This window comes from Plutella xylostella, chromosome 28, assembly GCF_932276165.1.
Source record: "Plutella xylostella chromosome 28, ilPluXylo3.1, whole genome shotgun sequence".
NCBI classification, from domain to species: Eukaryota; Metazoa; Arthropoda; class Insecta; order Lepidoptera; family Plutellidae; genus Plutella; species Plutella xylostella.
In genome coordinates, this window is record NC_064008.1 from 4,929,900 (window position 1) to 4,942,502 (window position 12,603).

A 12,603-nucleotide genomic window follows, 5' to 3' on the forward strand; every position below is an offset into this window, starting at 1 on the left:
CCTACTGTCCACTATATACTGTCCCTACTACTGGCTGCCCTATTCTGTGTTTTTCGCGTTAGGTTCTGTCAACTCAAATGTCACACACAACTCACAAACTTGTTTGTTTTTAAAATTATAGGCCCTAATTTAATTTTAGCTTTATTTACTAATTTAGTTGTAAAATAACCAATATTTCCTCTGTGAAAACTATTATAATTTTCAGTAATGTCTTTACTTCAAACTTTACCGTACAAAGACTATGAGAGAGCGTTAAAGTTCACAAAGGAACAGTGTGAAATTATTGCAAAAGTTGCAGACTTGAGGTGAGTGGTACAAGCAAAATATTTAAAAATATCGCAATGTTTTGCTCACCAACCTTCAGATGTATGTACTTAGTAACTTGTTTAACCTGTTACAGAAACATCAGTTTCCTCGATGCAGGAAAACCCGGCGAAATGCTAATGAAACAGTTGGACAGGCAGGGTTATTCAGCCAATCAATATAAACAGATTTTAAACTCTGCATTTATCACCAGAAAAGCCACCTTTTACAAGCCACAAGCCAAGGTTGCAATTCTTATAGGAAATGAGCAATACATACATTTGGCAAAGTTAGCCACCCCAGCAACAGACTGTGATCATTTAGGAAAAAAACTGAAAACCTTGGGTTTTACAGTTATAACTTTGAAGAATATAACTAGTGGGGTATTGAAGAATGTCTTAGTACATCTTTTGGAAGTTGTACCAAATGATTCATATTGTAAGTATTATGTTTTATACTCAATAATCTTGGAAATTTAAGATGATTTTAAATATATACATAAATCATAAAGTAATCTGTTTCTGCACTCTTTAGACCTAATTTTTAACTCTTTGGCAGGTCTTGTGTTTTACGCTGGCCATGGATGTGAAATATGCAACACAAAATGTTTGCTAAGTATAGATTGTCCATCAGAAAATATACAACCACAACACTTTATAACTGAGAACTTTTTACTCAATCAAGTGGCCAAGTGCAAACCAGACCTGTGTGTTTTACTTATGGATATGTGTAGAGTTAATTTAGATAGGTAAGTATTTACTTGTATTTAATCAATAATGGCAATAAAGTATATTTTCTTTCTTTCTAATCTAGAAAATACTTATTCAAAATTAAGAAAATACATACATACTAATACTTGATGTGTACAAAAATATGTTATACTTTTCTTTACTCCATCATCATCATCAGCCTGTAGTCATCCACTTGTAGACAAGCCCCTCCCAAGGAAAGCCACAATACTCTTTCCTTACTTCACCTTATACTTTTGCATATAAACACTAGCTGGTTACAAAATAGCTGTGGAAAAAACAATATTGTTTTTTTTCTTTTCAGAAATAACAATCAAAACCTCTTTGCTCAACTGCTAACCACGGAGGAGTACAGCATACATAAGAACCTCCTTGTCGGCTACTCCACTCTGGCCGACCACGCAGCCTATGAAGTAGTGCAGATAGAACTGTCCCACAGTGTTGATAGTAAACTTACATATGAGTTGAAGACGGGAGACCAAGTGATACATGGAGCCAGTCAGTATGCCAGTGCCCTCTGTGATCATATAGAAGATGATTGTGATGTGGCCTCCTTGATCGATAAAGTGCATGGAGGTCAGTACTAAATTAAATCTACTAGAGTCTGGCAATCCAAAGCCTAACCACAGGCAGCAAAATAAAATAAAAAACTTATTATGTAGTATCACTGCCTAATTGCCTATCTACTTTTTCCACATGGATGTAATCCTTCTTCTGATTGGGAGATCTGTTTACTTTAACATTATAATTTTTAATACTTTCTCATATTAATTTCAGATGTTGAAAATGCCGCCAAAAAGCAGAGGCCTATTAAACTACAATGTGGAGTAGCAAAGAGATCCCTACATGATCCAGCCACTGGTATAAGAAATATTAATAAGACTCTAAGGGCCTGTTTCACAATGTCTGGACAATGATAATGGGATTAAAGACATGCTATCACACTGTCACTGTCTAAACAATTTTGATAATGGCGATCACAGACCTGTATTTGAGTAGACAACGCAAGTGCATGTACTTCGCGTGTAAAAAGGGAGTGAAATTATCTTCCTTTAGCGCAGTGTCATTAGGGACGTTTCTAAACTAAATCATTCAAGTGACGTGACTGACGTGACAGTAGGTATAAAAATAATGGCACGCTTGGTTTCTATACAAGGAATGAGACAAGCGTTGTCTATTCAAATACAGTGCTCCAAAATTGATAATGCGCATAGAAATCTTTGACAGATCGGTTGTTTTCGATTATGTGACACATGATATTGACTCCTATTTCTTTCGAACAAGGCGCAAAGTGCAAGTGTTTTTTTAAGGCTCTTACGATTTTATGATTCGGGTGTGAAGATCTGCATGTGCATTATTAATTTTGGACAAGTGTACAGGTCTGTGATGGCGATAATGCGGGATAAAAGACATACAGAGAGTGACAGCATGTCTTTTATCCCACAGGTAGGCAATATCCAGACATTGTGAAACAGGCCCTAATAATATCTATTATTTTTGTATTCCCTGCAACTTTTGTATGTTCTTTGACTGATAATAATGGGTTTTCTTGTTTTTTCCAGGTGATAGTAGTTTGTTATTGAAGAATCTGCAAAAAGTAGTTAAGCAATTAAATGATAACATTATTGTATTATAGTCCTACATTTTCTGCAAAGATAGTAGATATTTAGGACATCACGTGGTGCTATTTTATAAGTACGCATAAGTTAAAATATCATAAGTTTTATACAGAAAAAAAAAAACAAATTAAATGAACAAATTAACTGTAAGTATTTATTTTTTTATATTTTTCACACTTCACTAATATATTTAATCTGTAATTTGCTTAACCATAGCATTTTGTCGTAAAAACTACTTTTGCGCCATAAAACGGAAACCAGTCTTGCGTCAATCTAGGAACTTAACTTTTATGCTTACAAAACCTCAATTTTGATATAGAAATATAAAAAAATGGGCTCTGTCTTAGCATTAATGTTCCTTATTCAACTGTTATATTTTTCATTTGTCTGGGCTTTGTTGGATGTTGCGTATGTTACTTTTTCATCAGCGTATGTGGTTGGAAGTGGTTTACTATGTTAACCCACCAGCTATCTTCTACTCCTTTCGTGAATTCCCTTATAAAACGATAGTTGAGTATGAAGATCTTGTCTTGGTATTCTGGCTGGATACTGAAAGATGGAAATTAAAAATGCATTATAAAATATAGGTAAGTATACATACATACATAATTTTCTTATGTTAAAGTTGTGGATGGCATGATAGAAATTTATAGTATAAAAGCAAAAATGTAGCCAGATCAATAGTGCCACTGATTAGTGAAGATCTCTTGCCATTGGTTGGTTCAATAGCCAATCGAAGATACGCTAGAGACAAGCAATAGTAATGGCAAATGGCCAAACATATAAAACAAAACTCACCCTAAAGACAAGGGTGGAAGGTCGCCACTGTCGCTCATCTGTTTCAACCCTTTCAGTACATGGTAGCACATCGTGATCTCTACCCAGCGCTTGTCTGCGTCGTCAAACATCACCCCCACCTGGAAGATAGAAAAGGATGGATTGATTAGAAAGAAAGGGATAGAATGGAGTATTGGATATAAAATGGTACCTGTATAAATGGTTAGCTGAAGAATGTTTTTATTCAGTTAAAGAGTTTTTTGCCTACAAGACAAATATTATAACAAAGTCAAATTTAACATTGTTTGAATATTCTACTAACATATATTGTGTATATTGTTATTGTGCATGTTACAAATATTATTATTGAATGTAACTATGTCACTTCTGCATAAATATTTCTTCACCTTTCAGGTAGATTAAGGTCTCGTGCTTATTATCATACTTCAAAAACTTTTATGTACCCTTAATCATGCAAATAAATACTTTTATGAGGTTGTCCTATCGTGGGAGTGGTAGATAGGAAATACAGAAACTCAGGGAATACAAACTTTCACTGTATTTAAAGGTTCTTCAGACACGTAATATGCAAGTGAGGTAGTCTTTGCTTACAACTAGGTAATAGTCGCGAAGGGGATGCAAGCGAGCGTGATCCAGCCGGGAATATGGTTTGGCGCCGACTGCCTGCGCGGGCTCCGCTGGCCGGTGGCGCGAGCGGGTGTGCGCGGGGGTGAAGAGTGAGCGCGCGGGACGCGGTATGCGCAGAGAAGCTGCGCGAGAAACGGCGAGGCGGCGTAGGACGCTAACATTTTGGCGCGCGATTTAATTTGGCGGTAAAACTAATGATAGTGATGTTACACTTTTCATTTCATTTCATTTGGATTAGATCAACCAATCACACTGCGCATTTTAGCTTTCTTATTAGAAATTGAGAAAAGCCAGGATATAATAATGATTTAATCCATGGACATGAAATATATCTCACACTATCCTTGACCTTCCTAAGACCATGATAGATAGTTGTTCTACATTCTCAACCCGCAGTGGACCAGCATGGTGGGAAATGGTCCAAGCTTAGGAAGGCAGTTTAGACCTTGGGGATATGCACAAAGGTTCCACTCGCGAGAGACCCAGGTGCAGTTACTTACACCCCCACAGAGAATAGAATAGAATAGAACAGTTGTTCTACATACCTGATAAGGGAAAGCATAGAAGATATCATCCTTTTCAACATGTAGCATTTGCCTCTGCGACACGGATAACTGTGAAACAGCTGCCTTCAAGGATGCAATGGCGTCTTTGTCCACAAGGCCTTCTAGTGACTTGAAGTCACCTTTCTGGAGTGATTCTGAAACAACCTGACATGCTGCTTTAATAAAGTCTTAAATTGCACAATTAATTGCATGACTTATATTGTATGTAAGTTAATCATTACCTAAAAATAACTTGCATGGTAGATTAAAATCACATCACACAGAAACCTTTGAAGGCTTATGTGGTGTTGTATATTGTTAAATATGTACTAAATGTGTTGGTTAATAAATAATAAAATTAAACACTGGGTGTCCCACACAAATGCCATATTTAAAGGGATATAGTTATTATTTTTCAGCAAGAGCAGGCACAAAGTTAAAGGTGTGCCATAGGATTGGACAAAATTCAGTTCTACTCTTTGAGCCTTATATCCATGATTAGAGATCTCAGGACATGATGATGATGGTATCAGAGGGTGTTGCCATACCAAGTTAGTAATTTACTAAGAAGCTCTCAAAGAGTTATCTGAGTGCCATGACATCCATTCTTGCCTCAAAGCCATAGTTAGAAGGAGCATCACAATAGATCCCAGTTAACCAGAGAAGGGTGGATGATTGACTATGGACAGAAAAGGGGATCACTATTAAAAATGGTTATTTTTATTATAGTTTTTAGATTTGTTTAGTAGCAATTAATATACCATACTATTTAGAAGAGTTATTGGAGCATAAAACTACAGCAAAGATAGACAATTCTAATAAGTAATAACACTAACCACTGGAGCTTGAAACATTAAGTAATTAACATGTTATTTGTTCAACTACATACTTTCACAAGTAGGTGAGCTATTCTGAAATTTTGTACAATGCTGTCTGGGATGCAATTAGGCAATAATGCCCAGCACAGTGCATTTTAAACTTGATTAAATCAATTAAAGAGTAATATATTTTGTGTGATGGATGGATATAAATATTTGATGAGTAAGTATATTAGGAGATGATTGGCGGCGTCTGAGAATGTAATTGTATAAATGTAATACGAGACGAGACTACATATACTCTGTCTTATACGAGAATACACTAAACATACCTGAACTGCAAATTTAGATGCATCAATGAACTCATTTAGACTGAACTCCTGGTCAAAGTAAGGCCTTATTATGAAGTTGGCGAACATCCAGTTCTTGATATACTTTATGAATGAAGGCCAAACTATGGGTGGAAACTCCATCAACTGAGGCAGTCTTCTTGTTTCCACCCTATCATCTGAATAATTCCGAAATTGTATAACAGGACATGTTGAGGTTATAGCTGGTAATTGCCGCGGCAATTTGTATGTTGTTAGGCTACATAGTCTGAAAGTCTGTCGTGAGAGCACTTGCCTTAAAGCTAAATTCATATTTCACTTAATACAATGGTATAAATCTTTAATTTCTAAGAAAAACAAAACATGAATTCGTATATTTTTGACAACAATGGCTAGATCGCTCACTGACATTGACATGATCATTTTAAAAAATTCTGTTCTGTGGTCAATAAAAATTTCAATCCAGATCAATGGCAAGGCAAGCGCATCGACTTACCACTAAACTGTACCTGTGTAAGGAAAAAGTTATCTTATCTGTGTTAAAAATTTTAGTAAGAAAAATAAAAAAGTCAAACAAAGCAAAGTTGATTTTGATCAAATTCAACCTCAACATTATATTTTGTACTTTTCTATAGATACGTATTGCATTACGTTCGTGTAAAGAGATAAATTTCCATTTCAGCACCACTTTCACGATGGACGATCAAGCTTGTCCTCGTTGTAAAACTACGAAGTACAGAAATCCATCTTTGAAGTTGATGGTAAACGTATGTGGACATGCTTTGTGCGAAAGCTGTGTTGATCTTCTGTTTTTGAAAGGTAAAAAGCTCTCAAAAACTTTATATTTAATCATCCATTTGTAGTAAACTGCAATAAGCCATTTAAAGTCTGCAATACCAAAAATAATCAAAGGTGACCTGTCTCCCATTTAACTTACCAAACATATATTTTATTCCTATTTTAGGGTCAGGATCATGTCCAGAATGCAACGTTCCTCTGCGGAGAAGCAATTTCCGTGTCCAGCTCTTCGAGGACTCTATGGTGGAAAAGGAAATAGACATCAGGAAGCGAGTTCTTAAGGATTACAACAAGAAAGAAGAAGACTTTGCCACTCTCCGTGAATATAATGACTATTTGGAGGAAATAGAGACTATTATCTTCAATCTCACTAATAACATTGATATTGTTGGCACAAATAAAAGAATTGAGCAGTATAAGAGGGATAATAAGGAGCTCATTATGAAGAATAAGGTTAAAATTGGTAAGACAATTAGTATACTACTATGTTCAATATAAAACACTACAATAATAACTAAGCCTTAACCCTGCTCCACAATATAGTTGTGGTGTTGTTCAAGGGTTGAGGTCTAGCAAACTGGTGGGGAGCATGGATTAAGTTTTCCTGTTGGTGCATTCTATGCACTGGCAAACCACAACCATAATAAATCCATATGCCAATGGTAAACCATACCATAGTAATAAAACAATATTTTCCAGGCCGTGAAGAATTAGAGCTGGAAGAGATCCTGGAAATAGAGAAACAAATGGAAGACCTGCGTCGCGCTGAGGTGGCTCGCTTTGAACAGGAAGCCAAGAAACAGAAGATACGGGAGAAAGAAGCATTAATAGATGAGCTGATGTTTGCTGAAGGAGATGCTAAGGATATATTGAACACATTCGCACAGAATGCTATAGCTAATAAACAGGAAATTGAAGCTCTGCCTGCGCTACCTAAAGTAAGTCACAGTTAAAATGATTGTAGTTAACTCACGCTAGTTGTAGCAGTGTAATAAGGAATGATTCAGGCTCAGAAAATAAATCAAAATTAATTTATTTATACACAAATTTACTGTTATAGTGTGATATGTGTAGCAGGGAAGGAACTACAACCTCCAAAAAAAATAGAATTGCAAGGTTTCTGACTGTAAAAAATAACCTATACTGTTTGAAAACAAAACAATTGATTTAAAGTCCTGTAGAAAAATCTGTTCAGCTTAAAATAACCAAGTATAAATTTCATTCCAGGTGACCCAATTCTCATCTGGCGTGAAGTTCAGTCGAGCCAGCACCCAGCAGTCAATACCGATCATAGAGGAAGGTCCTCTGTACCGGTACGAGCCACCGGCCATCCCAGACCGCTGCGGGCCGGACCCTCCCTCGCTCAAAGAGATTGTCAGCAATGGCTATCTGAAACATGTTCGGTGAGTGTTTAGAAAGATACTATGATAACAATGCGATATTTTAATAACAGTCGATTTTGGAAATCTTCCTAATGCTACTATCGCTTTGGAAACGCGACGAACGGCGCATCATAGCCACTAACTGAACGAATTGTTAACCCATCTCTGACTACCCCATCGGGATTACAGTCGTGAGCATATTATGTACTTATGTATGTATATGATAATGATGGTCTTCATAACTAAAATACGGCTTCATATCATGGAAATATCTAATTTGACGTTAATGCATAATTAATCACCTAAAACCCTGATGCCAATGCCGATAATGGGCGCCGACCTACCATTTTGATTTTACCTATTATTTCTTAATTGTGTTTTATTTCTTCCCTTCCACAACAGTTCAGAAAACGAAACAGAACGGGCCGGCGGCTACTCCTCAACTCTGCCGTGTCTACGGGCCCTACAAGACGCACTGTCAGGCCTGTACCACGCCAGTTGACCCGCGACCAATCAGCAGCCGCCATCGGACATAACCGCCATGGATATGGACCATACGGATCTAGTAATAGTGCTGGACTGAACGGTGATTGGACGAATGGTTGTGCGGTGTTTTTGATTGGTTGTTTAAGGGTTGTAGTGCGGATTTATTTGCCTCGCATGTTTAGTTATAATAGTATGAATGTATACTTTTATAGTAATACGTGGAAAAATCAAAATGTTTAAATTTTAAATCCGCACCATATTAAAAACACCTACATGTTTATTTTTAGCTTTGTTGAGTAGTTTCTTCAACTGCCGTGGCGCTAGTGCAGCATAAAGGTTTCTCATATGAAAGATTACCTTTATAATATGGAGATAGTGCTAAGACTGAATGTGTGATTGGGACCTATATGTTGTTATAGTATAATGTTCTTTCATATACATACATTATTTGTAACTTCATACAAGACAAGTCACCGGTAAAAAAAAACCTAATAGGCAGTACATTATGGTTACAATTCTCGAATACTTATACTGTAAAACCTTACCACCTAATTACCATACAAGTTCATACAACCAGATAATTTCATTAAAGTATTTTCAGTTCATCCATTTCTGCATGGTTTCAAAAAACATTGGTATTAATAACTTTATAAATTACCGACTTTTCTTGCAACTATTCACTAGTCCAATATTTTGGCCAAATGGGTTGGCTTACATCGGATGATCTGTGATTTAAGTAGGTCTAAGGTAAAAGTAGTTCCTTCTAGGTACCTAGAAAGGACTACTTTACCTACTACATCTCTTTAAGATTACTTAATACCTAAGGATAAATGTATATTATGTAGTCTGAGCCTATCTGAAACCTAGTTAAACATTGCGAGATATGGCGTTTCGACTTTCTCCGTGTTCGGCATCATAAGGGTCACAGTGACAGCCAAATAAAGTCCATTTTTCTCTCCACCTTTAATTTGCAAGGTGCGGGTGCCTATATAAATAGAGTGAGTCGCCCGCGCGCCTCAGTTGGTTTTTGATTTTTGAAGTGAACACTTCGGCAAAATGGCTCAATGTAGCCACGGTTCTCGTCGGCTTCGCTCCGACGGGGAAAAATATAATATTGAATTTGCGGAGTCCTCGCTGCCGGGAGCTGTAGCGTGATGCGGACCAGGCGGCGCGGGGCCTGCCGGCTGCTGCGCACGCAGCGATTGCTGAGGATTTCGCAACGAAGGTTTGAGTTGATAAGCCGTGAGTAAAATGCTATTATTTACTGCTTTTAAAAGCTCAGCCACTGGTCATAATGCTCCGGCGCTTGGGGTTTTTATCCCACGCAGTAGGGTCCGATTCAATAGTCGTGGTGATGATTGATCACATATTCCGGTCCTACTAGTGGCGCTTGAGCTAGATACTTACATTAATGACCGCTTTAAGTAAAGCATATGTTAATTTTATACAGGAAAAAATTATAAAAATATATTTTTCTACCCTCAATTTCTAATATTTTTAGAAAACAGTTGATAAAAACTTTGCTATTACAATAATGCACTTGATTATAGCTTATGTAAGGCTTTACAAACAGGAGCTTTCCAGGACCGTCATGAGATTTTTTACAGGAAGCACGTGGCTCCGAGTTTCAGTATGTTGGGACATTGTGGCATGTGCGGCGAGTAATGTGATCCGCCGGTACCTACCCGCTGAGGGTAGGCAGGCCGATTCGGTGAAATTGAAGTTTCGTGTAACCTGCACTCGGCCCTGTGCTCCCGCGCTGGCCGCCGTCTCGTGGCACCTGCATCGCAGCGTACACCCGGCCCTGCGCTCCTGCCCTGGCCACCGGTTCTTGCCACCTGCATCGCAGCATACACCCGGCCCTGTGCTCCTGCGCTGGCCGCCGTCTCTTGCCACCTGCATCGCAGCGTACACCCGGTCCTGGCCCTGGCCACCGGTTTGTGGTACCTGCATCGCTGCATAGACCCAGCCATGCACTCCTGCCCTGGCGGCTGTACACCCGGTCCTGGCCCTGGCCACCGTTTTGTACCACCTGCATCGCAGCGTACACCCGGTCCTGGCCCTGGCCACTGGTTTGTGCTACCTGCATCGCTGCATAGACCCAGCCATGTACTCCTGCCCTGGCGGCTGTGTTGTCCCACCTGCATCGCTGCGCACACCTGGCACTCCTGTTCTGGTTGCCAGATCCAAACGCCCCCTGCCTGGGAAGAGATTTTATGCTCAGCGGAAACGCCTGCACTATTGCTAGCACGGTCATCATCATCATCAGCCATCATTATGAGCTTATTTAGAAGGTATCGAGTAACGTGCGCTATTCATCAGTGATTTTGGCATATGCAGACGAACGTTTACTGCCAAGGTTGGTCATGTTAGCCATACAAGGGCACACCAACGAAGCCTGAGTAACCACCTGCAGTCGCCGTAGCCACATCGGCATGGATGACGACAAATCGGGTAACGTGCACCGCTTCTAAAAGTGTTATAGCACTTCAATTTGATGCCTCCGCTGAGGTAGGGTATTCTATTAAAGCAGCTTTCTTCTGAACTGCCCAAAGTGACCTGTAGACTGCTCCTGGGGATAGTTGTGCAATCAATTTTTTATTTCGATGTCTCTGCTGAAGAAACTGTCTAATGCAGCTTTTGTTCTAAACTGCCTAAAGATCATTGGACTGCTCATGGGAATGGTGACGCACGGTAAGTACAGGAGCGTTACTCTATGTATACTGATGAGAAACGAACGAACGAGAGCTGTCGTGCAATCGGCACGTTTAATACATACAAACAGATAGAGCGGCTCGCGCCGCAGTGCACTGAAAGTTCGTTTTTCGTCATATAAAGTGACCCACCAGACACTATCTTAAGTGTCATGACACATCGGCAGATTCCAGCTTTGAGTCTTTTTCTCGGCTGTGAGCAAAGTGAATCCCACCGGCGAGTGTTCAACCTAAAAGCACTGAGCTAATTCCTGATTTCGTGAAAGTCGCTGTTGCTATACCATACCGCTTCACAAGTTACCGAATTTATTATGATCCTACTGTCGGGTGATCATGATCGGAGTGTCATCGCGGTTTCTGAGTGGCACCATATTAGCTGTCTTCCTTATGTCCCAGTGGATTGTGAGTGTGTATCCGAGCTCTTTGTTGAAAAATGCGTGAACCTCCTACGCAGCAGCTGTCTTCTAGTTGTGTATCGAATAAATCGAGTAACGGTGCTCTTGCACGAGACGACTACCTTTTGGTAAAATTATAACTTGCACTATTCTGGGAACATGCATATACGTACTGTGTACTGTGTATCACATCACGTGTAGCCGCAGCCCTACTCAATGTACGGGGCTAGATAATAAACAATGGCAGTCGTCATTAAATTTCTATGAATTTCGAAGGTCATCATTTGGAGCACAATCCAAAGTGTGAAAGTACCTATTCATGCCTAAACGGCTTCTCTAATATAAATGTATTTTTAATTCGATTCTAGCGCAAACGTTTCATAACTATTTTTCAACACTGTATCTGCTGAAACTACTTAGACTGACTGGTTAAGATGCAGACGTGCCGTTTTCACAATTCCATTTTGAGTAATCCTCAACTGTTTTATGGATCTTTCAGTTAGTTACGTAACTAGTTACCAAGTAAAAAATTACTTGTGTCATGCTCGTACTCGCATCTCATTTAGGAGCTCTCTGGCCTCTAGCTGAAGGCTAGAACTGGTATATATATCTACTAAGCTAGTACAGAGTTATAACCGGGCAGCGGTGATGTGGCAGCTGCTTGATTTATTAGAGTTTGCTGAAAACTTTCTAAATAAGTAATAATTATTAGTCATAATATTAACTCTTTGCAGTTCTTTCAGAATGCAATACCAGGTCGCTGAAGTAGGTAACCTTCCTTAACTGGACAACAACAACAAGAAGCCTTTTTGTTTTAAATAATGTCACAGTTATTCGCCGTTCCACTGTCATATCGATGTCCAAGGACTTTTTCTTGGGTATAGCTAACTACCTAAGTTTACCTATAGATAGCCGCAAGCTATCCGCTGTTGGCGAACTGTCAGTTCTGATTGATAAGTCAGGCTCGAGGTGGCTCGTCCAACTGTCCATGTTCCCGCCACCATGATTGTTGCTTCCACAGATTAGACAGTCTATGTTGG

General features: G+C 39.0%; 3 protein-coding genes across 3 annotated transcripts; 2 read left to right on the forward strand and 1 right to left on the reverse strand.

Moving 5' to 3' along the window:
* The first annotated feature begins 181 nt into the window (after window positions 1-181).
* Window positions 182-2,821, forward strand: LOC105384817. Its single transcript, XM_048631376.1, has 6 exons — window positions 182-305; window positions 401-741; window positions 862-1,051; window positions 1,357-1,628; window positions 1,830-1,913; window positions 2,615-2,821. The coding sequence occupies exons 1-6, from the start codon at window positions 208-210 to the stop codon at window positions 2,686-2,688; spliced, it is 1,059 nt and encodes a 352-aa protein (XP_048487333.1). The 5' UTR covers window positions 182-207; the 3' UTR covers window positions 2,689-2,821.
* LOC105384816 (m-AAA protease-interacting protein 1, mitochondrial) lies at window positions 2,804-6,192 on the reverse strand. The gene is made up of 4 exons (XM_048631380.1): window positions 5,792-6,192; window positions 4,642-4,806; window positions 3,470-3,588; window positions 2,804-3,220 (listed from the first exon to the last, which is right to left on the reverse strand). Exons 1-4 carry the CDS (start codon window positions 6,098-6,100, stop codon window positions 3,085-3,087), a joined length of 729 nt encoding a protein of 242 aa, XP_048487337.1. The 5' UTR covers window positions 6,101-6,192; the 3' UTR covers window positions 2,804-3,084.
* Window positions 6,193-6,361: 169 nt separating this feature from the next.
* LOC119692078 (CDK-activating kinase assembly factor MAT1) lies at window positions 6,362-9,292 on the forward strand. The gene is made up of 5 exons (XM_038111327.2): window positions 6,362-6,607; window positions 6,753-7,049; window positions 7,286-7,524; window positions 7,814-7,989; window positions 8,371-9,292. The coding sequence occupies exons 1-5, from the start codon at window positions 6,484-6,486 to the stop codon at window positions 8,468-8,470; spliced, it is 936 nt and encodes a 311-aa protein (XP_037967255.2). The 5' UTR covers window positions 6,362-6,483; the 3' UTR covers window positions 8,471-9,292.
* The last annotated feature ends 3,311 nt before the right edge of the window (window positions 9,293-12,603 follow it).

What these genes read in the sequence shown, in the direction of transcription:
- LOC105384816 (XM_048631380.1), bottom strand. Translation starts at nt 6,100, where the DNA reads ATGAATTTAGCTTTAAGGCAAGTGCTCTCACGACAGACTTTCAGACTA. An exon ending in TCTATGCTTTCCCTTATCAG is followed by an intron (nt 3,589 to 4,641) that starts GTATGTAGAACA and finishes TCTATCTTCCAG; the next exon opens with GTGGGGGTGATGTTTGACGA. An exon ending in CTTCCACCCTTGTCTTTAGG is followed by an intron (nt 3,221 to 3,469) that starts GTGAGTTTTGTT and finishes TCCATCTTTCAG; the next exon opens with TATCCAGCCAGAATACCAAG.
- LOC119692078 (XM_038111327.2), top strand. Translation starts at nt 6,484, where the DNA reads ATGGACGATCAAGCTTGTCCTCGTTGTAAAACTACGAAGTACAGAAAT. An exon ending in TGATCTTCTGTTTTTGAAAG is followed by an intron (nt 6,608 to 6,752) that starts GTAAAAAGCTCT and finishes TTCCTATTTTAG; the next exon opens with GGTCAGGATCATGTCCAGAA. An exon ending in GGCTATCTGAAACATGTTCG is followed by an intron (nt 7,990 to 8,370) that starts GTGAGTGTTTAG and finishes CTTCCACAACAG; the next exon opens with TTCAGAAAACGAAACAGAAC.
- LOC105384817 (XM_048631376.1), top strand. Translation starts at nt 208, where the DNA reads ATGTCTTTACTTCAAACTTTACCGTACAAAGACTATGAGAGAGCGTTA. An exon ending in TGTAGAGTTAATTTAGATAG is followed by an intron (nt 1,052 to 1,356) that starts GTAAGTATTTAC and finishes TTTTCTTTTCAG; the next exon opens with AAATAACAATCAAAACCTCT. An exon ending in GATCGATAAAGTGCATGGAG is followed by an intron (nt 1,629 to 1,829) that starts GTCAGTACTAAA and finishes TATTAATTTCAG; the next exon opens with ATGTTGAAAATGCCGCCAAA.